Source organism: Dermacentor variabilis, chromosome 5 (genome assembly GCF_050947875.1).
Source record: "Dermacentor variabilis isolate Ectoservices chromosome 5, ASM5094787v1, whole genome shotgun sequence".
NCBI classification, from domain to species: domain Eukaryota; kingdom Metazoa; phylum Arthropoda; class Arachnida; order Ixodida; family Ixodidae; genus Dermacentor; species Dermacentor variabilis.
The window spans coordinates 117,818,830-117,846,716 of record NC_134572.1 but is presented as its reverse complement, the minus strand read 5'-3'; the positions used below and the strand labels follow the sequence as shown (position 1 = coordinate 117,846,716).

At 46.5% G+C, this 27,887-nt stretch overlaps 1 protein-coding gene across 9 annotated transcripts in view; it reads left to right on the top strand.

The window, feature by feature from the left end:
* Nucleotides 1-27,887, top strand: part of LOC142583101 (uncharacterized) — a 114,315-nt gene that overhangs the window by 58,884 nt on the left and 27,544 nt on the right. For all 9 annotated transcript variants that reach the window (XM_075693407.1, XM_075693414.1, XM_075693410.1 and 6 more), the window contains 6 exons: nucleotides 1,623-1,852; nucleotides 2,294-2,423; nucleotides 4,052-4,329; nucleotides 6,520-6,831; nucleotides 14,752-14,842; nucleotides 20,523-20,874. In XM_075693407.1, coding sequence (XP_075549522.1) covers nucleotides 1,623-1,852; nucleotides 2,294-2,423; nucleotides 4,052-4,329; nucleotides 6,520-6,831; nucleotides 14,752-14,842; nucleotides 20,523-20,874 — 1,393 coding nt within the window. The remainder of the gene's footprint in view (nucleotides 1-1,622; nucleotides 1,853-2,293; nucleotides 2,424-4,051; nucleotides 4,330-6,519; nucleotides 6,832-14,751; nucleotides 14,843-20,522; nucleotides 20,875-27,887) is intronic.

Here is a 27,887-nt window from a genome sequence, read left to right as displayed (position 1 = left end):
ATTCCACAATCAACACTCTTGCAGCAAGGATAAAGGCCTTTTTTTGTTTTCAAGTTGATTTAAAATGCATCCAAACAGGCTTTAATTCTTTTGTTCTATTAAGCTCTTAGGAATGAGCCTGCGACACTCATACTCCTGTCAAAGCATTAAGTGCAAACCGCTTTGAAAACTTTGATGCATTGATATGGGCAGTGGAACTCGCAACCTCCCACTGCGTAGGCAAGCACTCGACAACACGGCCTTCGATCGAATTGGTGCCTCAACTTTGCTTAGATTTGGCTTAGCTTTAGTTTTTTGTTAAAACTGGGCAAAGACTTCACACGGAAGTGTATCTTCCATAAAAATTGCTTTGCGCTTTCTCAATCCTTTTGCGTGAAATGTCTCATTCATCATTATTCCATGCAATCATTTGCCACCAAGATTTGACACAACCTTGCAGGTCATGTATTTTTTGTCTCGCGAAGTTGTTGATTGATTTAGAATCTATGGAAACACCCACTCGTTTTCCGTCCTCAACATAATCACGATTGTTACATGTAATACTGCACTGCTTTCTTATGACTACGCGCTTCTGTAATGCATTTGGAAGTTGGAACGTATTGAGATATACGAATAAATAAAGTAACAAACAAATGTGGTCACTTGAGTGAGTGGGCCAACTTATGTAGGGTGCTGATCTGTTGTCATACCTGCATTTTCTCCAGATTTGTAAAAGCTACAGGAAAGAAAAGTAACCAATAACAGTTACTTCATTAAAAAGTGTAATTGCTTGCAGTCACCAATTACTGCCCCATTAAGGTAATTGAGGAACTACTAAAATGTAATTGATTACTTCTATGTTACTTTGCTCACAACTTTGATTAACGTTGCACATATGCAGTAAATAGAACTAGTCTGGTAGTTTCTGTACATCCTCGGTATCCCTTCACATATAGTTTATCTTAACTAACAATTGCTTTTCCAAATTTTACGTCTGTCATCTTTCCTCATTTTCTGGTGGAGATAACAGTAGCGACACTGAAACTTGCTCAACCTGTTCGCTGGAGAGAAGGACGAGGATGTAATTTACCAAAATGTTGCGCAAAAGTTTGTGGTTAGTCAGTGCCTGTTGCTTGTGTCTGGGTCCTCGATGAAGCATAGCACTTCATTGTCACTGTGGCTTGGAGAAAGTGTTCCCGATAGAGCCAATGAAAGGCCGAAAAAAAAAGAAATCTTTAAGTGATTTTCTGGCATCAACTTCTGAACTGGCAATTGCTATTGAGCCATATCAATGGCGGTACAATTTATCGGCCAACATCTGTTGGAGCGTTAAGGTGAGGAAGCATATACTGAGTACACAGGTTTGCCTGCTTCAACATGCGCATCCGCGAGGCTGTGGCGTGACACAACCGCGGGCGTTCTACTTTAGTTCCTGCCAAATTCATCTGCCCAAAGCTGCGCCACCTGTTGCAGCTTCTCGCTTCAGTGAAGTAACTGGTTATGCATAATTGGTTAATGAAAAAGAAAAGTAATATTTAACTACAAGACTGCCAGAAATGTAACTGATTACAAGTAATTATGTGTAATGGTTTACGTGAAAGTCTGACTTGCTGTTCTGTTTGACTTCTCCCCCCCCCCCCCAGACTCGTTCAACGTGAGCTCGCTACCGACGGTGGTGCAGGCGCCACCGCCTGTGGCGACCTCACCCTCTGAGGTGCCCTCGCTGATGTCGGCTGCGCCAGAGTCGACAGCATCCACGGGGCCACAGGTCGGTGAGGAAGCAAGCTCCGTGGCTCCTGCCCAAGCACCTCATCCACCCCCTGCCGCTGCCGCTGCTCCACCGGCACCTCGGCCACAGCTTTATGTGGCACAGGTGAGCAGCCCCGAGGTTGGAGAGCGCGCATTAACTGATCGTACTCACTGCAAGTTTAGCCCCTTTACAGTAATTTTAGAAACATTGTGGTTGTTCGGGTCTGGAACTGTTTTGTGCATTTTGGACGCTGCGCAAAAAAGAACACTCTTCCTGAGGCTTGTTGAACAGCCTACAGAAAAGTGCAATTATCTCACCTTATACATCACAATTCTTTTGAATATTTTCCCATGCGACAGGGGAACAGCTGAGGCTTGTGGGGAAAAAAGAAGGATAAAAACTTTGGTCAGAGCAACCATTGTAATTGCAGATTCCACCCTCGAAGGGTTGGTGGGCAGTCAACTAGTGCAGTGGGCAGCATTTGCCAGGCTGCCCACCGTGGGGAGAACCCTGATTATGAATAGGTGTAGCCTTGCAACTCTAACGGAGAAGGTCTTGTTGCAGCTCCCATGGGGTGCTGCACCTAGGGAAGCAGGGGCTCTGTCATTGCCACCTGTCTGGCCATTGGCAGGACCGTCGGTGCTGGAAGCGGCACCCTTGGCTCCAACGGGCCTGCTGCTCAACCCTCAGGCCGGTAGGTGGCCGCATTGCTCTTGAACTCAGTGTGCCGAGATTTTTTGTTTAATTTCTTTCACCGGAAAGGACTTGGTTGGCCTTGCAGCTTGTGTATTGTTTAAAGGCTCCTGTGCTAGTTCCCGAGAAGGACTAAGCCTCGTGCATACATGCAGCAGGGCCATGTAATGGTTTTTAAATAGTGCAGCATGTGCTGCTTGTACAGTTGAGAGGTTGCTTCATCATAATCTTTGGGGCAGAAAAAAAAAAAAATGCCGCGAGAACAGCCTGGAGTTAGAAGCCAGTTTGGTGCTTCCACCCTTTCCTTAACACTTTCCATGCCACGGACAAGCTGGGTTCGTCTCCGTAGTCCTGGTAACAATGGCCCATGATGAGCTTAGCTGGTCAACAGTGCCTTTTATTCTCTTGCAATTTTTATTTTTTCGTTGGTGGTGCATTTTATTTTCTTGTGTAGCGTATTTGCACGATTCTACTGCACCACCGACTGTAATGCGCATTTATATTACCGCCCAAATATCCAAGAAAATAACTTGTTGCCAATTATACCGCACACATCAAGCAACAAAACCTGAGTCGATGCATACCATGTTGAAACGATGTTATGGAACATACAAAGGCACACAGACAGGTGTACAGCTGAACCTTATTGGCTAGTCGCTATCGGAGTCCAACACCTCCTTTTTTCCATCCACCGACCGCAGAAAGTCATCTCCAGTTCTATTTATTGCATTAGAAATGCCATGCTTCTTCCACTGTCTGCGAGAGGGCATTCCATGCACCATGGACCCACCTTGCGATGTCCGAGCATCGCTTTCTTCAAACGACCCATTCAATGGCTGTGTGGCTAGCTACCTTGCTTGGAACTATTTTATTTTTTATTATATATTTAATGAATCGGTTTAGTTTTTGATTTCGAGTAGAATTACGAGTGTAATGTGCATGCAAACTTTTATGCATCTTTTATGCTAAAAAGGTGTGCATTAGAATTGCGCAGATACAGTACTTTTTTTAAGGTTCATTTTTGCAGTGAATCAGTTGAAATTAAGATAATAAACACATATTGTCTAGATTATTTTTCGTAAAGAATTCCACATTAAAAATATAGTGCAATTTCTGGTAGGATTTCAGGGTAATAGCACGGCACAGAAAGGATTATGTCATACTATGGCAAACTATTCATAGAAAGTAGCTGATGCAAAAAGAACGTGAACTATTTTGAGTAGCATGCCATTGTGTTTGTTTTCATCATCTTGCCACGCTATGTCCACACGCCATTGAATAAGGAGGTCAACATTGTACATGATGACACAGTTTTTAAGTGGTCTCTATCACTGTGTGGTAGATATTTATGCCTGGGCGGTTGTAATAATGTTGAAGCCGGAATTGCTTATGATTTATTACAAGAAAACACTGAGCAAATGACAGAAACATACATGATGAGATAGGCATGGCCTGATGTACAAGTTCAAATGATCAGATTTTGTGAATTCCTGAAGGCCAAATGATGAAGCAATTACTGTAGTGTCTACGGCAACCATACCTCACTTGGTTTTCCCTGAACCTGCTTACTGCTAGAGTTAAGCATGCTTGGAGCTTCTGTTTGGCTTAAAAGAATATTTTGTGGCACAGTTGCTGGCGTGCCGCTGATGTCGCCAGACATGGCAGGCGGGCTGGTCCAAGGGGTGCGGCCTCGAGGGGGCCCTACCCCCTTGGGCGGTGGCAGCCTGTTGCTGAGCCCCCTGGCCCCACCGCGGGGACCAGTCCCTTCCCATCCTCACCATCACCACCATCACCACCACCACCACCATCCACACCAACAGCAGCCGCCGCAGCAGCTGGTGTATTTGCCTTACGTACAACCGCCGACCAACATGGAAGCCCGCAAGCCTGGCCTTCTGGATACTCAGGTAGATGGGGCGCAGGGGCCCAATCTTTCATTGCTCGTTCTTGGGGACATCTTTCTGTGGAGCCGAAACCGAAGATTAAAGAAATTAGTCCCGTAAAAGCTTCCTAGATGGAGAAGGTTGTTGGGAATCTTCAGGTAAATCTGGGGTTGTGTGAATGGTAGTTTTTGAGACTGAATTGAATACGAATCAAAGATTTACTTTTCAAAGAAGTTTTAATAAAAACAGCCGTCTTTTTTTTTCATAATATAAAATGATGTTCATATCCTTGTATTCATAGTGTTGGTGAGTTTCTGTTATAGCATTAATCATCATAAATGAAGTGCTGGTTTGTTAGAAGCATGAATTTAGCACTTGGAAAAATTTAATCAGCTTGTTTCATATCCGGGATTCTTCAGAAAGTGGGAGTGATGATGATAGAAGGAAAGGTCTGGCTCTCGGAGCAAGGTATAGCGCTCTCCATTTCGTAGCTTCTTGTGTTTTATGTCTCCTATAGACCCCGGGATGAAATTTATCACACTTTTGCTCCAGCTGCATGTTTCATTGCGAACGCTTAATTATTTAAACTATTGAAAAGCTATTAGAAAAATATTAGTATCTACAATTACTGACGATTCGATTTGAAGACCGAATCTAATATGGCATTTTCGATTCATTATTATTCTAAATTTTTTAATCCCAACAGGTAGCACATTGTGGTTGGGACAAAGTAGCCTGACATCCAGCGCTGTAGCCCAGCGTCTAGAGCTGAAGTTCGTGGGGTCGATCTTGGCAGGGGGGGTCTCATTTTTCGATGGGGGTGCAAAGCAGAAACGTTCATGTACCGTGCAATGTGCCCATGTTAAGGAACCTCAGGTGGACGAAATTAACCCGAAGTACCTCACTACAGTGAAACCTCGTTAAACCGTAGTTGGCCGGAGCTCGGGAAAGTTACGTACTAAACGGTAGTACTGTTTAACCGAATAGCATGAGATCGCCCACTTACCTGTCGAAAACGGAACTCGGAGAGAGTGCGATGAAAGGGGAAAAAACATGCAGTATTTATTCACTTCGCACGAAAAAGCATTATTTTTGTTTGATGCCGCGGCGGCCTAGCACGCCGACGACAGCGGCCTCAAACTTACTGAAGCTGCGTGCCAGCTTTTCAGCCAGCCCCCTCTTCTCGGCAAACACTCGCATGGCAGATTCCTCGTTGGCGTTACGTATTCACTGTGCAGGTGCGCAGTAGTGCTGCAGAAGTCCCGGGGGCGCCTTTTTCATTACGGGTGCCGGAGTTTGGAATAATTTTCATTTGGAATAGTGTTACGTTATCGCGCCCCTATTGTCGTCGCGACGATTGCATTCATGAGGCTGACGCAACGCGCAGCTTATGCCACTGTCAGGCCTGAATCGCCCGTGCTATCGCTTTCCGTGTCATCCTCGTCACTGTCGCTAGTCGACACTTCGGCAACAACAGAGGCAACGATGGCGAAAAGTCGAACCTCGTAGCCGACATATCTTCGCGGTTGCAGCAGCGCTGCCGAGCAACTTCTTCGCATTCCAAATGCCTCACACTGTAGTCAACAGCAGATCCCCGTTGCTTGTCAGCGCCGACTTCTTCGTGTCACGTTCGATAGCACGGACGATGCCTAATTTTTCTTCTATGCTGAGCACCCGGCGTCTTTTTTATCCAAGCTTCGGAACGACGCGAGTCCTCGCTTGCACGACGCCATAACGCTCTCTGGCACCGCGTCGAAACGATGTTGATGTTGCTGTGGCTTCACGCGCAAACGCACAGGGCGCTTGGAGGCCGTTGTTCCGATCTCTGAGGCGTGTTGTTCTGCCGGGCCGCCCGATGGAGACGGCGCAGCGCCGTGTTTGCGCGACGAAAAGTTCAAACGCTACGTTTTAACCGATGCGTACGCAGTAAGCTGGTACGGTTTATGCGGATACGAAACACATTATGTTCAATGGCCGCTGAGTCGGGGATTTGATTTTACTACTATTAAAACGAAACTACTGTTTAAGCGGGTACGGTTTAACGAGGTTTTACTGTACGATGTGCCTCATAATCAGATGGTTGTTTTAGCACCTAAAATTCCAGAATTTTATTTTAATTTTTACAGTAGCTCAGCACAGCGCAAACAGTGAGGTATGCTTGCTTCTCTTGCTGCCTTACCTCACGGACCGCTGCATTGGCTTTGGCTGCCGCAGGAGCCACCAGGATGTGAGACAGTGGCAGGCCAGCTGAGTTCGCTCACCTTGGTTGGGGCCGAGTCTGCTGAGGGTGCTGGCGGAACAATGCACCATCAAGGGGGCTTTCTGCTTCAGGCACCCCTTCAGCCGGGCTTCCTAGCACTGCATGGGCATCCGCCACCCACCACGCAGCAACAGCAGCAGCAACAGCAGCAACAACAGCAACAACAGCAACAGCAGCAGCAGCAGCAGCATCACCAACAGCAGCAGCAACATCAGCAGCAGCATCAGCATCAGCAGCAGCATGGAGCATCTACAGTCTCTGTCCAGGTACCTCCTATGCTGTCCACTAGTAAGGACAGGGTGCTTTGATCGTGACAGTTCGCTACAGAACATTAACACATTCGCTGACATATACAGTCGAAACCTGCTATAACGAAGTCGACAGAAAAATTAGCTTTTGTAGGAATTTCATTATCGCAAGAATGAGACAAAAGAAATGGCCTGCTAAACAAAAATTTATTTCCAAAAGTTTGTAAACTTACTTTGCCCAGCTTTGCCTTGCAGCAGCTTGACAGCTCTTCCTCCACACTGCAAAAACGTGGTCCATTGCCATGTTGTCGTCATGCTCGCCAAAAAATGAACAAATTGTGTCGAAGGTGTGAGGGGACGTGGGTTCTAAAATGGTTTTCTTTATTTTTGGTTCAATCTGAACTAAACTTCACTGTTTCAATCAGTTTTTTGTGCTGATTTCAAATCTATAACTAGTTTTTCGATAGCTACTCTTGACTTTAGCCCTTTGTTCACTATAATTCCTGGGTGTACCACCCTTGTTCAGTACTGCGCAGACGTTTCAGCAATGCACAGGGAATAGTGCACCTGTGAGATGCAAGCTCCGTCCAATGAATGCTAAGAAGCAGAAAATCGCTGTATACACGACCTCCTAGAGCAGGTTCTTAAAAGGTGACACAGCAGCCCTTGGAGTAGCGCCCTAGTGCTCCTCGCGATGAATTTTAGAGGCTACCAGCTTGCTGTGGACCACCGACCGTTGAATGCACGAACCAAGGTACCTGCCTACCTAATACCTCGAACAGGCTAGACTGGCTGCTAGCACAACTTGGCCGAGTTCACTGGTTCTCAAGCTTCGATCTCTCCCAAGAGTCTTTCCTGATTTCTGTTTGCTATGCCGACATTATGAAAACTGCCTTCATCTGCCATCAGGGTACGTTAGAATTCGTCAGGATGCCCTTCAAGGTGGCAGGTGGCCTGGCAACTTTTCATACCTTGATGGACCGTGTGCTACAGGAGATTGATCACCACTTCGCTATGACATCTTTAGATATGTTCTAGTCTACTCGGAGACCCTCGAGTGTCACATTGAGCAGATAAGGGAAGTACTGCAACGTGCTGGTCTTACGATTAACCGAGACAAAATACAGGTGTGCCATCATTCCCTTAAGTTCTTGGGCTACATCTCAACTGGGCAGGGCAGACCAGGTGAAGAAAAGGTGTGTGCAGTGCTAGATTATTTAAGACCCAGCACATTTAAGCAGTTGCAAGCCTTCCTGGGGCTTGCTTACTATTATAGGAACTTCATCCCATGCTTCTCATTGACAGCACATTCACTTCGGGATCTTTTGAAGAAGAATGAGCCATGGGAGTGGGCAGAGAGTCAAGAGCAGGCTTTTGCTGCACTCAAGCAATCCTTAGCTCAGCCCTGATGCACTGTGGCCTGTTTCTTTCATTAGCAGGGTTCTTACAGAGGCTGAAAGCCATTATATTGTCCAGGTGTGGGAGTGCCTTGCAGTAGTGTGGGCAGTGGACAAGCCTACCTTGAATTTGCCGAGCTTGCAATTCACTGTGACCACTCTTCCCTTGTCATGGATGTTCACCGACCAAGCTTTGCCTAGGGTCAAGCATTGGGTCCTACGACTGCAGGGCGTGCCAAATCAAGCACAGATGGGGACAGGCAAAGATACCCACTGATGCCTTGAGCAGAGCCCCTTGCCAGTGTGAAGACCGCCCAAGTGACTGTCTGTATGGGACGCTGTTCCCCATTGCTGCTCCAGAACCTGAAGTGGAAATTACACTTGAGCAAGTATCAGTAGCCTTAGAAGAGAATGCCACACTCTAGGTGACACAGGATGGCTCATCGGAAGAACAGGCTTGTGACGGCCATCTCTCAGAACTGAAGACTGTGGTCCAAGGGACTAGGGTCCTAAGCTTGGATCCTGATCACCGCCTTTTTCGCGATCTCGCAGAGACAACAGAACTGGAGCCAAGCGAACTGCTTGTTCGGCAAAGAGGCAACAAGAAGGTACCATTGCTACCTGGTCATCTCTGACACCTGGCAACTGAAGGTGGCACACAACCAATCCACTGCAGGCCATGCCGGATTTTTCAAAACCATGAGAGCATTGTTTGTCTGGCTTGGCATGCGGGCTGACATGTTAAAGTATGTGCAGTGCCATGCTGTCTGTCAACACACAAAAAGCTCGACGCCAGAAGCCTGAGGCACTTATGAATAGTCCAGTGGGCCACAGCTCCAATTGAAGAGCTTAGTGTTGATATTATCGAGCCCTTGCCGTCTACACCTCATGGCCGCAAGTACAGTTGATAAGTTTTTAAAGGGACTGGGGAAATAAAACCTATCAGCTGGGAAAACGTAACCGTGAGGAAGGGCATAAATCACCGCAGCACAATGTCAAACAGTGAGAGTGGCTGCCAGTGCAGTTATTAGATGTCTCGGTGCTCATACCATGACCAGGAATGGCAGATGCGTGTGTGTATTGGCCTCGAGCTCCACCACTGGAAAAGCTGGCGCCACCGTCGGCGTGACGTGCTAGGAGGGATCACGTGGACATAGCGGACGCGTCGGCTGCTTCGGGAGCGCCGAAGCGAGCTGAAAACGAGTTTAAATTCCCTAGTACGCTGCGGTCCTCATTTAGTGGCGAGATATTCCCGCTTCGAGTGTCTCCTTTACAACGCTGGAAAGCACTACAGTAGGTAGTGGCTGCCTTTGAAGGCGCGCAACATGGTAGGCATACTGCTCGGTGCCGCAGCGCCGGACGTACGCAACGGAGCCCGGTGTCAGCCTTATTCACACGTAGCCGCTGGACAAGAAGCTGCGTGAAGCTTGGCTAGCGAAACATAAAACCGGCAAATAGTAATCTGCTACAACTCGGGTATGCAGCAAGCACAGACGCGAGGAAGATTTCTGCTACGGCGCCAGGTCTGCAATGTTCAGAAAACGCGCACTGAGATGCTCGCCCGAATCCGCTGCCCAACTAATGTCATGACGGTTTGGTCTGTGAGCTTGTCGATGCTATAGATACTGACAAGTTCACTGGAGTGGAAAGGGAGCGGTAAGGAGCACATTAAAAAAGCATGGCATATGGTCATGTTTGTGTTTGGAATTCTGTGCACTGGATTACAAAAAAGAAGCAGCGGGAAATCGCACGCTGAAAACACCAATAAACATACAGTGCGACTCAACTCGAGAAATAATATTGAAGCGTCCAAGAATTTAGAAGAAAAAAAAAGATTGAATCATCATGACGGCACATCACGTTGAAGTCTCTACAATGAAATTATTTTTGAGCAGCTCTGATAGCGCCCACGCAACAATGGTTGCTTGTATACTGTCAAATGCTCATATTCTGCGGCCTAAAGCTCATGGCACGGTGCGAAAGCGCGCACGTGGCGAAAGCGAAACAGTGCGCGGACAAGCATGCAGACGCGCAGTCGGTCGCTGCGAATCTGTGCGACTGCTGCATTGAGGCTTCATTCCATTACGCTACATTTAGTTATTCAAACACTATAAGAACATATTTCACATAGTTTGTTCTCAGCGTTTACCCACCTTTCACGTAAGAAAGCCGGTTCGGAAGTCTCCATCGCGGCGACCGCGCGCAGTGGCGTTCACTAGTACGTATTCGGTAAAGAGATAGCGTCTGTAAACGAGTCTGTGATTTCAGTTTTGCCAAGATTATTATTTAGACAGTAAAAAACTTCTCTCGTTTCGAAAGTACTTACAGAAATGTCCAGGAGAGCTCGCGCATGGTGTTTTCAGTGAGCGCTGACATCAAAACCTATGAGGAGCGCGCCACGTGATCCCTCATACTACGCCAGCGAGGTGCTTCCGATAGATGGCGACTCCGTAACTCCTCGCCGCCAATAATTAAGAGGCACCAAAGCTGACTAAAAAGAACCGGCAATTGGGAAATGCAAATAAACCCTTGCAGGCCTCAAAGTAAATGTAGCCCTGCACTTGGCAGAATTGGCCCAGTGTGTGTGGCTCTCGGTAGGTTTTAGTCGATGCACACGGGTTCAGATGCTTCGCCAACTGCTCTGTGCATGCTTTCTTCCATTGTTTGTGTTGTGCCTGACTTCTGCAACATTGTTCATTTATTGCAAATGTTGATCGTTTGTTGCAACAAATTCATAGCTTGCGTCAACAAATTGGTTGCTTGTTGCAATGAATCGGTAGCTTGTTGCAACATGCGAGAGTCAATTTCTCTCTGTGCCGTTATATTAACGCGATAGCGTTAAGGAGCTCGTGTTGCAGAAAAGCCGGTGTCGTCGGCGTTGGCCGTGAGCGATAAATCCCAGAACGCACTTCATAAATAAAAAACAACTTGCAAGATGGGCTGGGTGGGAATCGAACCAGGGTCTCCGGAGTGTGAGACGGAGACGCTAGCCACGAGTTCGATGGTTCAAAGTAGGACAAAAGCGCCTCTTGTGAATGTGGTGTTGCCTTAGAAACGTACCGTAGATAGTTATGCTGCGGTGTATATCGGTAATTATGAGCATGTAAATTACAGAAGTCGCAGTTACACGAGTAGCGGAGTACGTTTCCGCTACATTTCTTCTGCGCTCTGTGCACACGCAGAGCCATCTTGCGGCAAACACAGAAGACCCCCTCCTGGCAATGTACGGAGCTTCCCCGACAGGTGGCGCGCGACTCGGCTCTTCTTTCCGCTCACAGCGCGACTCCTAGGTGCAGGGTTTGATGTGGGACGCCTCTGACGTGATCACTGCGCCGTAGTGCATATGGTGGGAAAGCGTTTCCTGCGATATGTGCCGTGCTGCTGGCGAGGAACCGTGCGTCAGCGTAGTGCTCCCAAGCGAGATAGAGGACGATCCTATAGAGGCGTCAGCCCCATGATCGCGCCCGCCTTCATGGTGCGTCGCGGCCCGGCTGGCCGTGCCGATTACGACGTTTGGCTCGCGTAGATCGTTTCTCCCTCCGAGACACCGAGTTCTTTGGTTCATTCCGCTTGATCAGGTGCACGTTTCGTCATTGTGTGACTCAAGAGCATGCCGAGCGAATGAGTGGGCGGTGCGAATGGGGTGCGATAACGCTATCGAATTCCACTCTTGAAGGTGAAGCTTAAGCGTCCTCCAATTTTTTACGTGGTGGGCACTTTCAAATGCAATGTAAGATGCGGGAACATTACAGAATGGTGCTATATCAAATAGGAACATAATACATAGGAGTCATTGGGATTTAGGAAGGGACCACGAAAACACTATGTAGCAGCCCGGAAAATGCACCAGCGAGGAATGTATCAACAGGATTCCACTGTACTTGCTAATTCTCGACAAATTCACCAAGTGTTCAGAGCTCTTCCCTCTGCGAGTGGCAGCAAATACGAAAACTACAGGTGCGTGAATATACGAAAATTTCGAATTTTCATTTAGATACGAATATTCGAATCAAATCAAATATATTCCAGCTGCGCACGAGCTGGCACGGTTCTTAGCAGTTGTTTTTATCTAATCTAAGAATATTGGGGCGATTTTGTGCTGAATGTTGCAGAAATTTCATGCTGCTGGCGAAATTTTACCTGTAAAACATGCTTAGCCACTGGAGGTCCAGGCTTTGCAGGAAAGCCAGCCTCTCATTAGCAAGGGGCATGGGTTGGCAAACTGCGAGGGTGCACTCTTTTGCAGCTTCCACCCCCCAATCCTGAGCTTACTGTTTGACAGCAAATGCGATGAGTGATGTCTGGTACGGGGTCAAATGCCTCTGAGTTTGCGGGAAATTGGTGCGGTACAATAATGCACAGGTTGGCGAGAACCAACAACTAGCAGAAATTATTCAATTTTCCAAAGCTAACATCAGCCAAATACACAATCTTTTAGTATAACGGCTTACTAGTTAAATTTTCTTTACCAGTGACAATGTAATTGCAGTGTTCCAATGTGTTAAAATAAACCAACTTGCTAATAAATGCATGTGCATATTATTATTTGATATTTGATGCTAAGTATTCATATTCGGTTCGTATTCGAAAATGTTGATATTCGCATTCGCACACCCCTAACAAAAACCTTAGTCTACCATACTGACCGGTGGGACCAATGGTCAAGCACCAAAATGGCACAATTAAGCAGTGCCGTTACAAGGACTGTGAACCACAAGGTCTCCAACCACAGGGGCTCTGGCCAGCACATACTTGAGATCGCCCTTGCCATGCATATTACAGAGAGCGTAGTCACTGGATATACTCCAGCCTTGCTGTGTTACGGCCGTGAGCTCCGCACCCCATGGGAACCCGCAGGTGACGAGGAAGATACAGAGCATCTGGCAGCGTCACATCATGTCTTTGCAGCAGAACATGTCTTTGCAGCAGAACTCCAGAACTCCAGCAGAACTCCAGAACTAAAAAAACAAAACAAAACAAAAAATACACACGAGGACACGAGAAGTAATCGAAGACGCAGTGCTAGTTATGTAGTACCACCTAGCCCACCAATCTGTTCTCTTGAACACATTATGTATTCCTTAATCATACACGCATGCACCGGTAATCTCCTGTCACAATAGGAGTACCGATATGCCTAATAAGTGTACTGGCAAGCCTTCAGGGCTTTTTCGGATGTGCCTGTGGAGATTTAAACCCATAAGGGCAATAAAAGAGACGCAATCTTATTTTTTGAACTGCCCGAGTTTTTGGACTTTCTTGCGGCCCCTAGGGAGTTAGAAAAATCGGACGTTGACTGTACAACTGACCAAGAGGATGCTTCAAATGGTCCGTCAGGTGAACGCACGGTGAAAGGAGGACGAGATCACAAAAGGACCTATGCATTGAGGAATGAATGGGAAAGGAAGCATGCCATCACTTCTCTCAAGGACCTTGAGCACAAAAAACAAAGTGGTGGCTGACGCTGAGATGCATGGGACCATCATCCAAATCAAAAAGCAGTGAAACGCAACACTGAGGCGTTGTGCACGGGCTGACAGTATGTCAGGATAGTTGAGGTTGACTTGCCAGCTGCTGAGAGAGAATCTCACTTGTTACAAGTTTGGGCCTCATACTAATGAGCTTGCTATAAGTTGATAGAAATAGCTCATATTTGAAAATATTTGCTTCTATATGCATTTCCTTTTTATTCGTATTTGAGAATGCTCGACTCAATTTGCAATGAGTTTTACCATTTTTTTCGAAGATATGTTATTTACTGTGCATTTTACTAATGCCTGCCTTCTGTTTTCTTTTGTATCAAAATAAATTCTGCTCCTTACTATTCAAACTGTATTAAGTCATTCTTTTTTAACATGCTTGCTAGAGAGAGACAGCATTGAGTGATATGGTGTCAGCCCATCTTTACATAAAACAAATTTCTGGGTCACTCAGGGAATTTTTCAATGACACTTGGGGAAAACCTGGAAAACTCTGGTGAATTTGAAAATGTCAACTTGGTAGACACCCTGAAAGGGCTGTGTCAACCACAAACAGCTTGATCTTTGGCTGGAATGTTGCTTAGTGCAGTGACAGTCACAGATCCAGGTATTTGTATGGAAAAGAATTTGGTTGTAAACAGGTTGTTTGACTTTTGTTGTACGTTAAGGAATGACACAAATACAGACACTGCTTATTCTAGTGAACCAAAAGTTTGCGTGGGCGACTCCCGGAAACGTAGCAAACGGCATATTTTGTCCTTGCCTTTGAACTGTCCTCCACTGTGGCTCAGTGGCATTGGCATTGCACTGCTGAGCACAAGGTCGTTGGGTTCGATTCCTGGCTGTGGTGGTCGGGGAAATGGAAAAATGCTCTTTGGGTGTTGCGTGCAAGTGTAAAAGATTGCCAGGTGGTCAAAATTAGTGTGGAGCCCTCGCTACAGCATCTCTCATTAGGTATTTTGCATTTAGAGATGTTAACCACCCCACAATTGAATTGAAATTGCCCCATTAAAAGCTTTGATTAGGCTGTTTAATGACATGCGCTGCTTTTCTCTGCCCAGGGTCCCATTTATTATGTACAGCCGGCACCCCTGACAACGTGTGGGCGCAACTATGTTACCTCGGTGCCTGAAGCTCATGCAAATTCACAGGGTAAGTACAAATATTTACTTCTAATGTCAAACTTTCGGCTCCCTTCCCTAGTCTACATTACTGCATTTGCTGAATCCTAGTGCTCATTTTTTCAAGAAATTGACTAAAGTTGATCTGAGGGCTAAATCTGAATGCACAAGGTCGTGGAGTTGCCTTATTCTTGAGTTTCTTTTTTTTCTTTGATTTGTTGTCAGCGTCAAAGACTGTCATTCATGCTACAACAGAAGTTCCTTAACAAGGTGCTCACATTGCACCATATTACATGCTTCATCATGACTTCACTTCTGTGCGCATCTTCACATGTGTCGAAATCGCAAGTCTTCAGAAGCAAGCAGGTGTATAGTTAGGTTCGTCACAAGTTGCCACTGATTATGCTACCTTCAGAAAACGCATCTTGGGCAGCTTCTGTACAACAGTGCAGCAGCGGGTATTTATGACACACATTGTGGGAAACACAAGGCCACCTCGGTCGAGTTCTTTTTTAAGTTCATGGTGCTGCTCTGTTACAGAAACAAGAACCTGCTTGTCCAGTGTCAGCAATGTCCTGGATTTGATACTGTTCAGTCATATTAAAGTTGTGTAGATTGCATAGCCAGCAACGTAAACAAGAACAGAAATAATTTTTTTAAGTTATGACATTGTTTCAGCAGTAATTCCATTGCTGTACAATCAAAACCCACGATAACAAAATCCTGCAACTACGCAATTCTCGCGACGGCAAAACATTTTCGTATCCCCAGCGAACGCCCATAATTCAATGCATTTTGTACCTCTTGGCAACGAAATGTTCCTGTACTGCAATCCCGCATCAGTGAAATTTGCACCACGTAACTCCGCATATTACCTACTCGCGTAAGGCTAGCATGCTCCAATATGTGCTCAAATGCGATCATTTTGCATTAAAATTACGTAAAATACCACAACATTACACTTGTGTGGGCGCCACCATTTTTTTTCACAAAAACAACCAAGCGCCGGAAGCGGTCAGTGCGCTGGAAACACATTATGGCCGCCAGCTTGTTTGTTGATCGCCCGTTTGAAACGGCACACATGTTACTACCGACATGTGACGACGGTTTTTGCACGCCTACTATAGGCGAGATCGTAGATCTTTCGAAACGCACATTCAGTTTGCATTCCCCGCGGCTGACGATTTGGCGAGGCTTAGGCCAATCGCACGAGACGAAACTGAATGCAAGCTGAACGTGTGTTTTGAAGAACAATCACCGATCATGGCATTGCACTACGTAATGGGCACCTCAGTGAGAAAAATGCAGTAAAAGCAAGGAAATGCACATCCAACCGACATGGAATAGTTTATGGCGCTTCAGGTGGTGGTCGTAGAGTATGGAGTGTCATGCATCGGGTGATGATTGAGTAATCGTCCGGCATTACGCGTCCCTTGCTTTAAGAACGCTGGCTTTGGTGCCACCCGACAGGCATCGCGCGCGGATTCGGCGCCGGTCATATATTTGCGCGAAAAGGCCGTTATCTTGATCGTTTGCCTGTGGGTACATGAGATACAAACACTTTCCCGCTCGGCCCTGGACGCTTCGGCGCCTATGCGCAACAGCGTGCGCTGGAGAAACGCTGCTGCATGTGCTGTTGCTCTGCATCTGGTGCCGAGTTGCGCAAGATCTCGCAGAAGTGATTGCATTTCCGAAAGCAATTGACCGAGAATACTGCGCTATGGCAGTGCTGCCACTGCTGCTCGACCCATGCGGCACACTTTGTACTGTTGGCTATGCGGTTCTATATCCTGGAGCAAAGCTTGCAAAGTAGGCTAACGGAATTTTGACAGTAAAGTTTTGTTCTGCGATGCATTACCTATCTGTATTGTTTCTTTTTGCAACAACGAAATTATCACGAAAGCGAAATTTTTCGCGTTCCCCGACGATTTTGTTATTGCGAGGTTCAACTGTGGATACTATAATTGGGGCACTCCAGAAACCGACTGCACATTATTTGCATAAGGGTGGATGTGCGCCAAGAGCACTGTAACTGTGTCCAGTGGTGTCGTATACATACAATGCCTTGGGAAGATGTCGCTAAGAATTGAAGCTCGCAAAATTAAAAGAAATGTTAGAAATTCTGTAAATTAAGCAATAAATTGTTAATTGGTGTGTTAAATATTTACCGAGCTCTTTTTCTACACATTTCTCAAATATACATTTAGCCGCTTTTCTTCACTGCAAATTGCAAAAGAAAATTACAGCTGATTACAACTTACCCTGGAGTGCTCTACGACGATAAGTTTAGCTTGTGGGATGGCTCTAATTCACAGGTCCTCCTCCTGAGGAAACTTGACATGTGAACCTTTGCTCCCACCGCATAGTTACCATGGCAATTCGGCACACAGTTTTTGTGTGGCATTTCCACAGCAACCTTTCACCATGCCATGCCGTGCCTACAGGCTCGCACAAACAAGCACACACACAAGACACGCTGCAGTCAAGACTTTTGTTGCACGAGCAGCACAGATTACTAGCACAAAATACATTATCCTGAAATGCAGTACAGCAAGCAGAATGTGACCCCGTGCACACGTCTTGATATGTACCAGCAGTACTCGTACGGTGTGGCCTAGTGATGACGTTGCCTCGGATTGCTCAGGGCCTTCTCCTAGTCTAGATGGCGTTGTCACAGCTGGCAGACCACCAGGGGAGAGGAGGTAACTGCGCCTGGCAGCTTGCCTGTTGCGTTTCAAGGGTTGAGACATGTCTTCTGAAGGTGCGTGTCTTTGAGTGCATTTATAACATGGATGGGAGCACTGTAAACGAGCAGTGTGGAAAGTCATGCTGAGAAATGTTGCCGAAAAAGGTCGAGGCGATACAGTGGTGACTACAGGCCAAATCAGAAGAAGCCTGTGAGGCTCGTTTGGCTGCACCAACTGTAATGAAGCGCTGAAAGCATGCTGCGGAGTGGGGAGAACAAACGAAGTGTAAAGTGACATGCGTTAAGGGGGGATGCGGCATTTGCATCGCGAAAAATGGCAAAAAAATCGCATTTTTGCAAATCACATTTTCAGTTTCTATTACCCTTTTTCTATCTGATTCCGAAATATCACTGTAAACGACGTAGAAGTTCTCTAAAAAAATTGTTTTATCAGCGAAGGTGGCGAAAAATTTTGCGGAAATCAAAAAAGCATTTTTCAAGCCACTATATCTCCGGAATGGCGCAATCGAGTGCCGCCATCTTGGTCTCGTTGGAAAACGAATTTCTCCATCTTCAAATTCGCCCTTCCGTACAGATACAAGCACACAAAAAGCAAATGATTGAAGGTCGTGCCGGAGTCTGCGATTGGCCGTGCCCGCCACGTGACTCCAGCACGGTTCGCCATTGGTCTGGCGCTCGCGTTGTCTGCTCGGCCCTTTGTACCTGGCAAGTCTGGAAGTCTCCACTCACCGTAATCTCTATGTGTCGAAACAGGTGCTACGTGGACATCACAGCATCTTGGCCAATTCCTACGTTTGTGGACGTCTCAGACCCGCAGCTAAGCATACCGAGCATCGATGACACGGTCATCGCGACCAAGATTCATGCGCGGAATCCGGACACGTGGCAATGCCTTTCAGCACTTGGTGTTTCGGAATTTGTGACCAAGCACATTGCGGAGGCAATTCTCAGACTCGCGGCTAAGCATTTCGCGCATAGGAGTCTCCAACTCGGCAATTAAGCACATCGCGCGTGGACATCTCGGACCCTTGCCTAAGCATTTTGTACATCGGTGCCTCCGACTGCGCGACTCCTCGAGTCCGCGTCTAGGCATTTCGTGCTTCGGCACCTCGGACTGTGTGACTCAGCACATCAAGTGTTGACTCATCAAGCCTGCGATTAGGCATTTCGTGCATTGGCACCTCGGACTGCGCAACTAAGCACATAGAATGTCGACTCCTCGAGCCCGTGGGTACTAATTTTGCGTGTCGGCACCTTGGACTGCGCGGCTAGGTATTTCGTACTTCGGCACTTCGGACTGCGCAAATAAAAGGGCAGAGACCAAAAAAATCACACTGTAAGCAAAGACAGCAAAAACTACAATACTGGTGCATTTTGAGAGATGTGAACTGCTCCAAAAACTTTTAGAGACGTTTTCTCAAAACTGTTTTTTGGGCATTCTGCATTGTCTGTGGAAAGGGTAGCATGGGAATGCCTGGACCAATTTTGGTCCTGTTTATTTTTATGTATTCCCTGAAGTGTGCTTGAGGGTATGACAGTCTTCAGTACCTTGCTGAGGGCTTAGTTCTTTTTCTGCATGCTAATTTGTGAATGACAAGTTCTAGTACAATTAGTGAAAGTGAACATGACGTTCTGTGTAAAAAAAAATAAAGCAGTTAAAAGAGTTTTGAAACTGTTGTACCCTGTAGTGCTCTTTTGAGCAAAGATTTTTAAAACTACAGGCAGCTCCCTGGCATGTTTCCTTACAGTGCGAGGTTTTCCACAAGTGGAACACACTTAACATATTGTAACTTGAAAACTAGTCAAGGTACCGTAATGACACTGCATATTTCTTTAAGACACCTTCGAGTATGGCTGCCAAATTTCATTGCTCTAGGTCAAAGAACAAAAGAGTTAGCTCTGATGTCCACCTGCCCCCTTAAGCTTCGTTAAGGAGTCGTGTGGCATTCTTCAGGTGTCTTGTTGGTCACTTAAGGCTTGCGAAGGATTAGTCCTAATGCATTTTCGTCAGAACTACCAATTGATCGACCATTAGTTCTTTACTTCCATGCGTGATGCATTATTGCTGGTGCAGCAGCAAAAGAAAATTGGGGAAGGTGCCACTACTAAAGCATTTTTGTTGAACCACGCCTACGTGATAATGGACACCAGGGTTTCTAACTCTGTCTCATAATTGTTAATGCTAAATGAAGCTTTGAGTAGGGCTCTCTAGAGCTTTCAAGGTCTAATTGTTTATTTGAGGTGAAACACCCAAAAGCACCATAATTCTGGTGTTAAAAATGGAAGCCATCAGCACTGTAGCAGCCTCACTCCGCACCACCATTCTGTGGCCTCAAGAAATGAAGATTTCTGGGAAACTGTTGCCATATAATAGCGTCGGATTCACGTCAAAATGATGGAACGACTGCCGCTCGTCTGTGGTACTTGACAGACGAAAGGAAATTCCTTGACAAGTCAAACTTGTAATTTACACATTTTGGAGGAAATGCCCTGACAAGTGGGACTCGTCAATGGCATAGAAAGGATTAATGGAGCACAAACTTTGCAAAAGCCCTTAAAAAAATTTTCCGTCGCACTGGCACTCTAAGAAACAAAAAAGCCAATTTCATCATTGCAATTTTTTTTTTTCGGACTGCCCAATTTTTTTAACATTTTCGTGGCGTTGTGCTTGTCCAAAACCGGTTGTGACTAAATATGTTCAGTCAACTGCCAGTGGCTGTGTTAGTTTGCATACCAGTTTGAGCGCAGATTGAGGTCCCAGTGAATAGCCATAAGCCTGCCTTATGTAAAACCTGCACGCAGTAAAAAATCGGAAAAAAAAAAGTGTGGCCCTTACATGAGTAAATTTGGCATTTGATTCGTTATTAGACTGGTTTCAGATATATACGCACCTTTAGAAAAGAACCATATTTTCATGAAGGCTCCTAGCAATGGTTCTCATAGTGCAATCGTAATTTGGTTTGTGGCTTTGATTCTGACTGCCGTGTTCTCTTTCCGCTTGCAGTGGGCCTAGCTGCGGCCAGTCCCCAGGCAGGTGCTCTGGTTGCTGGCAGCCCAGTCGGGGGGGGATCGTACCCTGTGTGGGGCTACTACGCACCTCCCATGGCTGCGGCCGGCCTGAGCAATGGTGCGGCTGAGCCAGGGCCTCCTTCCCACACGGCCTTTCTGGGGACCTTTGCAGCACCCTTGATGGGGCAAGGCGAGCCCTACCACCACCACCAGCACCAACAACAACATATGCCACCGCAGGCTGCTGCACCTCCTCACCACCAGCACCAGCAGCTGGTGCCCATGTACCTGGTAGCCACCAGCCCACCTGCTGCCCCACCCCACCAGCAGCCACCTCCACCTGCCAGGTACAGGGGCCTGTAAGCACAATGCAGCCATTGGTGGGCCGTCACCATTTTTTCCCCCCTTTTTGCAAGAGTAGATGCCCACAACATAGCACACTGCTAGTGTGAAGATTGGTCAATCATGCTACTGTGCGCCTGGAGTACAATTGAACCTCAGTATAACACTAGCACTAACATGCTTAACACTAGGACTAGCTTAACATGCTGTTAAGATTGTGTTGAGAGCAAAGGTTCCAAGTGGGCTATGCTACTGCTAGCAGCCGCTGTCGCATGGCGTGATGCATACAGTTGTGTGGTCATCACCACCACCATCAGTCTTACGCATACGCATGTATATATTTAGCAATGTTAGACACAGTCACTATGAAGCCAGCAGAAAATTAAGCCAGGGAAAGTATAGGGGAAGTCAACTCTGGTCTTCAATTAAGCGGGCAGGCTACACTTGAAAGGCAACTTCTTAAATTTTTGGGCAGATCTGAACGAAATTTTTGCACCTTGTGTACTTTAATGTGCAGATTATAAAAATGTAATTAACAGTTTCATAGAATAAGAAGTTTACTATATACTCTAAAAGCATTCTATTAGCTGGGTCCTTTGCTTGGAGAAAAATTAGCATCTAAACAGAAAATCCAAACCCAGTGGTTTGAGTGTAAAGATTATCTAGAATGTTCAGGGAGTGTCATAAAGTATGAATGTTCTAGGCCAATTCGAACAAGATGTTAGAGCTCATTAATGTTGCTAGAAAAAAATGCCATCTTGTCAAACATGTGACCCATTTCAAAAAAAGTTTTTGAGAATAGTACTGCCTTGAAAATGGCCATATTGCTTCCTGCATACCTTTTTTTTCTTCCAAAAAAAAGAAAAGAGCCGATGGCTGAAATAAGACAGAAGTTCAGAAGTTATTTTACCTTCAAAATTGGAAGCTCGTCAAAGTTGTTGTTTTTAGAAATCAAGGAAAAACATTCTGCAACCCCTTTATTCAGAACATAACCATAAAATCTCGGGGAAATGCACCCAGAAAATAATCTGGATGCATTCCATTCTTATACGTCATCTTGACCAGCTTCCTCACACTCAAGGAGGCTTCTTACTGGAGCCAGCACTTCGATGGAGCTTTTCCTCCTTTGCTCTCTGAGATGCACTGACAACAATAATTACTATGGAACCCCGATTATACGACTTTCTCGGGACCGTGAGAAAGCATAGTAAAATGCAGGCGTAGTAAAATCCAAACATAAATTATGCCTATAGAAATACTACTTATTTCGCATAACGGATTTATGAGGAACTTCAATGCAAACTACTAAAATACTCTTCAGGGCTTGGAAACCCAAATTACCAAAAAAGTAAATGCAATAAGAATTAATGCTGCAGCACAGGTACCAATCATGCTTTATTCAAACAAACCTTTACGGCACTCTACTACCCACTGCTGCAATTCCCTCCAGCTGGTGCAAACTTAAAAAAAAGTTGTTTCTTTTGGACCTTGTTTGATCCGTGAACCAAAAAAAATCATGGGGTTTTATGTGCCAAAATCACTTTCTGATTATGAGGCACGCTGTAGTAGAGATCTTCCGCATTTCGCCCCCATTGAAATGCGGCCGCCGTGGCCGGGAGTCGATCCCGCGACCTCGTGCTCAGCAGCCTAACACCATAGCCACTCAGCAACCACGGCGGGTGATCCGTGAACCAAGAGCTTTTGCTCGAGTTGGGCAACGTCCAAAGGGAGGCCCTCTGCGACGTCGCGTGAACAGATGAAGTTCCGGATGCCGTCTATGTGCCGAAGCGCCTCGGCGAACGTGGTAGGCACAGGCACAGCATCTGTGGCATCATCGTTGTCCTCGTCCGATGTCGCAGCGGTGTCGGCACTAGGCAAAGCCTCCTTGATGGCGTCATCCAGCGACACCTCGCCGCAGATTGCGACATTGTTGTCGGCCTCCGTGCACTCGGCGAAAGTCCTGGTGAGGTTTAAACTCTTGAAATCGTCGTTGGCAAAGCCTGCATCAGCCTTGAGCGGCATCGAGGTTGTTGCGTCCCCAGCAGAGGGGACAGTCTCTCGCTTAAAGGCACAGTGCTTGAACGAGTTAGCGATTGTGCTTTGCGACACTACGTTCCACGAACTGGCAATAAAATGAATGGCGTCGAGCACAGTGATCTTTTTTTTCGACTCGCTGCGCTCCATAGCCACCAGCCGATGCTGCACTAACCACTTCCGGTACCCTTGCTTGACGCACTTAATGATGCCGGCATCCAGCGGCTGCAGCCGGCTTGTGCAGATGGGCGGAAAAAAAAAAAAACCTTTATGTTCTTCAGGCTGGACATATCGGGTGGGTGGCACGGTGCGTTGTCCATGAAAAGCAATATTTTCCATGCCTTAGCACCCATTTTGTTATCCAGCTGCTGCAAAAAATTGCTGAAGAGCGAAGACGTCGTCCACGCCTTTTTGTTGAAGTTGTAGCTGCACGGCAGCGTCTTCAAGTTCTTAAAGCACCATGGCTTTGCAAACTTTCCTACAACGAGCACAGGCAGCCTCTCGGAACCGTCCTCATTAGCACAGAATAGCACTGTCACATGCTCTTTACTACGCTTGCCACCATGACAGCTGTCACCCTTAAACACAAGGGTTTGCTCGGGCTGCACAGGGTAAAAAATACTGCTCTCATCGGCGTTAAAAACGTCGCAGGGCTTGTATGCAGCAATCATCTCCGGCAGCGACTCCATCCACTTGTTCACCGTCGAAATGTCCACGGAAGTGCTTTCTCCGCAGGAGCGGAATCCTGTTTTGTTTTATAAGGCGATACAGCCACCCGTTCGATGCCTGAAAGTCATCGATGCCCAGATGCAATGCCACAAGGTCCGCATTTTCTTTTAGAACGGCACTGTCAACGTTGATTGCAGAGCTCCGTGCTTGATGCAGCCACTTGACGAGAACTTTTTCTAACTCCTCATGCTGTCCTTGTTTTGCCGCCTTCCGCTTGAGCCCGAACTTGTTGACATTCTGCAATATCACTTCTTTGCTTGCCAGGATCGTCTTAAGCAAGGTTCGGGTATCTTAAGGTCCCAGGCAACGCTGGCTTTCGTGGCTCCATGCTGCTTTTCTGCTTCCTCGATAATATTCAGCTTATCGCCGAGCGACATAACTGTCCGCTTCCGGGACATTGTGTGTCGCGTTGCTCCACACAACAAAAAACCTCCGCTGAACGTTGGTCACTAGGATTACGATGAAGAACACATGCTATAAACCTAGGCCTCTCCACGCTACCTTGTCGGCGATCTGTTGCTGGGAAACTGGAAGGAGAGAAACGCTTCCCCAATGCGATGAGAGGCGACGCCGCCGAGAATAGAGGGAGAAAATGATTGGAGCGAGGAAAGAGACCTTCGGTACATTTCTTTCGTCCGCCATTCCGTCCTGCGCTTCGTGAGGGTCGTCGTATAACATGGGTCAGGCGTAAAATTGCGTCGGATAATGGGTTTTTTTTTAATGCATTGCTTCTATGGGGACTTCGCCGGGACTGTGCTAATCTGTCGTAAAACCTGGGTTGTCGCAAAACCGGGGGACGTATAACCAAGGTTCCGCTGTATGTCTAGCTGTTGTAGAATTGCAGGAGATGCATGCAGATTCCCAGTGTTGAAGCATAGGACAGCTTCTGCAACAGCAGCTTGTAGGGCAAAGAGAGATGCATGCTGTTCCTTTGACACTAAACTCCAAATCACAAAATGTAAGGAGCGGTAGGCTGATCTGACGCTGGCGTGGTTGCTGCACCGCTCGCCTCTGCGAAAGGCTCAATCTACCATGCCATTGTCGATACCAACGAAAGCCCCCTCAAGTGAGGCCTTTTCACTGGTGGGCACCTCGCGCACTTCTTACACACCGATTGGTGTCTATCCTGATGTGGCCTGCCACGGACTGCACGCACTGCCACGGGACGTGTCCTCGTGCACCTCACAATCGCCGATAACATCGCTGTTTATCCTAATGCAGCCAGAGTCCATGCTGTCAGGGGAAGCAATTTCGTGCACACTCCTGTCGCCAATAACCGACGTTTACGCTTACACTGCTGGAGTCGACAACGCGCACATTTTCCGGTGAAGCGCCCTCGGTCACGACGGTGTTATCGGACAATGTCGTAGCCCGATCGTTCCTCACATGCTCCCGCGATGCAGTGGCAGCTCCAATGTGCTTTCTGCCCTGGCCTTTATTTCGTGTGCAGCCGTAATGGCACAGAGATCGGAACTTATTCTCACCGCCGGCCATGGTGAACCACACGATCATGTTAGGGATAGCACACCTCTGCAAGAGAAATACTCTTCATAATGGCAGCGCAGGTGCAACAATGTTGAAAACAGGCCTCCCTAGCCAATGAAAAACTGCCATTTCGGTCACGTGTGCCGACCAACCAAAGAAGCACACACTGGGCATTATTTTGTCATTGATTTTTTCGCTTTTGCCTGGAGAGCATGGTTGCTTACTAAAAAAAGATGAAACGTTGGATACACAAACTTTCCCTCAAAACCAAAATGGTGGCGGCGGAGCGCATAGTTTGCATGCTGCGGGTCATTGAAATAGGGTGAATTTAGATATCAATTGAAAGGTTCGCGTGCACGCATTCGCCATTTGTGCCTCTTATAACTCGTAAAATAAGCGTAATTTTAAAACCAAAAGTTGCAGAAAGGTGCAGAAGGGTCTCGAGAATGTGAAAATGAAGAGATTGAAAATGCGATGTTCAGGTCTATTTTCATACTTCGAGTGTCGCGTCCCCCCTTTATATGTAGAAATGATAAATTAAAGAAAGGGAAAATAAAAGTGGACGAAAATACGACTTGTTGCTGAGCCTACATCTTCTGCGTTACCTGTGCAAAGTTTTACCCATTGAGTTGCTGCTTCCCTGGCTACTTCCTTTTCTTTGGGTACAACATCCGACTTTGGTTATGTTAGCCAGCGCCACTTCATGGCCAAGATGGTAGATGTGTAACATCCTTATAACCTCAGGCACCCCGTAGTATGCGAACTTAAGAACAGGCAAACTGGCCAATAAGCCCGTGTATGCTGCTTGAATGCATCAGGGCTGCCAGAGTCGAAGCCCTCGCTATACAATGAATGGGAAGTGAAAACAAAGGGCTCATTCTTTATTGCGATAGCAATTTACAGACGCCTGAGGCGTGTCCACGCCTTCATGCTGTTTCGCTCGACAACGCATGCGCAGCCCGTGTGCGGAAGTTTAGAAGGTCTTGAGAGATGCACAGCGAGTTTGGCCTGTTTGATTTGCAAAAACGGCGAGGCCAAGTGGATGCGCTATCAACACTCCACTCAGTCGGCTCAGTCATTGTGTACACTGTAAGTACACAAGTGTTCTTGCTGAGCTGCTGTGCATATGCCATGGTCTGAGCAGTAGGTGACGTTATCAAACATTTCGCTGGGCGCTGACAAACGCTGACGGGTTTCCCATTGCTCTCATCTCGTGCTCCATCGAGCGTCGAGGTACAACACGTGCAATGTCACTGGTGGCGTTAATCATGCTAGCATTGTGACTTGCCTGCTTATGTACCACGTTGCTGTTCCCTCTGCCCAGTAGGAGTTGCCTTGCGGGCTGTGTCGCTCCAGCATACGGCGTATGCGTACTGTTAGAACACCGCTTGAGCAGTTCGAGCACAACGCTAAGCCTTGCTATTACTGTCAACTCTTCATCCTTCAGGCGGAACTGCTGATTTTTTGTCACACAACCACATGAAGCCAACTGTCGATGAATCAAAGAAAAGAATAGGGGAAGTTGGCTGCATTGTCTATGGCTTGGTTGTGTCAGCAAAATATTGAACCCTTTGGTTTCTTCTTTATTCTTATAGACATGGCACCGAAAACTTGCCCATTTATGTTATGTGCTTATCTTATATGTGCAGTCCGTTTTTGTTTATCTCCTCTGGTTTTAAGTTTATGCAAGCTTCCTTTGAATAATTTCTTGCAAAGATTTTCAAAATATTATTGCTGCAATTTCGCTAAGCAGGTTATCAATGGCTTCAGTGCGATCCAAGGAATGCCATAAGATCAACCTTATTGCCCTGCTTTACTTAGAACAACAATTGCGAGACATCAGAGTTAAGCACCAGAAAAACACTGTTTGAAGTTTCAACTTAATAACCTCACAACTCTTGTACTGGATAAGGCAGAGCAATTAAGTAGGTGTTATGGCATTCCCTGAATCATACAGAAGCCATCGATACCTTATTTAGCCCAATCTAAGGAACAAATAATTTGCTAATCATTGTAAAACTAATTAAAGTAAGCTTGCATAAAATTAGAATGAAAGGAGATAAACAAAAATCAACCTTATATTCGAAATAAGCGCATAACATTACGTATACCGTATAGACTTGTGTGAGGGCTGCACCCCCCAACTTGGCGGCCCAAAATTTAGAGAAAAAAAAAAAAAGTCTGAGAAGCAGTCGCTTTTGGTGCCCCGATACCACATGCACACATTGGCAAATTTTTGCGTGCTGTGAGCTTCCGCGTGCCCCTAATAGATGGTGAGAGCTGCGTGTTGACCTCTGATGCAGTGGTACATGTGGAGTAGTTGTTGGCTGCACCGGCACCATTTTGACCAAAAGGTTCGGTCGTCCCGTGTAAAGGCTGCACCTCGTCAAAATTGCGGAAAAAAAAAAAGTGCGACCCTTAGGCGAGTCTAGACGGTACGTACAGTTAAACCTCGGTATAACAAAGTAGGCAAACTCTGCAATTTGCTTCGTTGTATCGAAATTTCGCTGCATTGAAATTCGACGTTTTATACAAATAAGTACAGTCGCCGATTGATTTTTCTTGCTAAGAAAGGGGCCGCAGAGTTTTCCGAATTATCGGGCAATCTAAAAAAGCAAATTTGAATGAGGAAACAATTTATTTTGATGGATTTGGGAGTCGGCAATGAATGATATGGTTTCATGCCACATCGACGATATCTTGCCATCGGCATTATGAATTAAGCAAAGCCAGCCATGCCTTCGCGTGCACTTCACCTCTGCAGCTGATA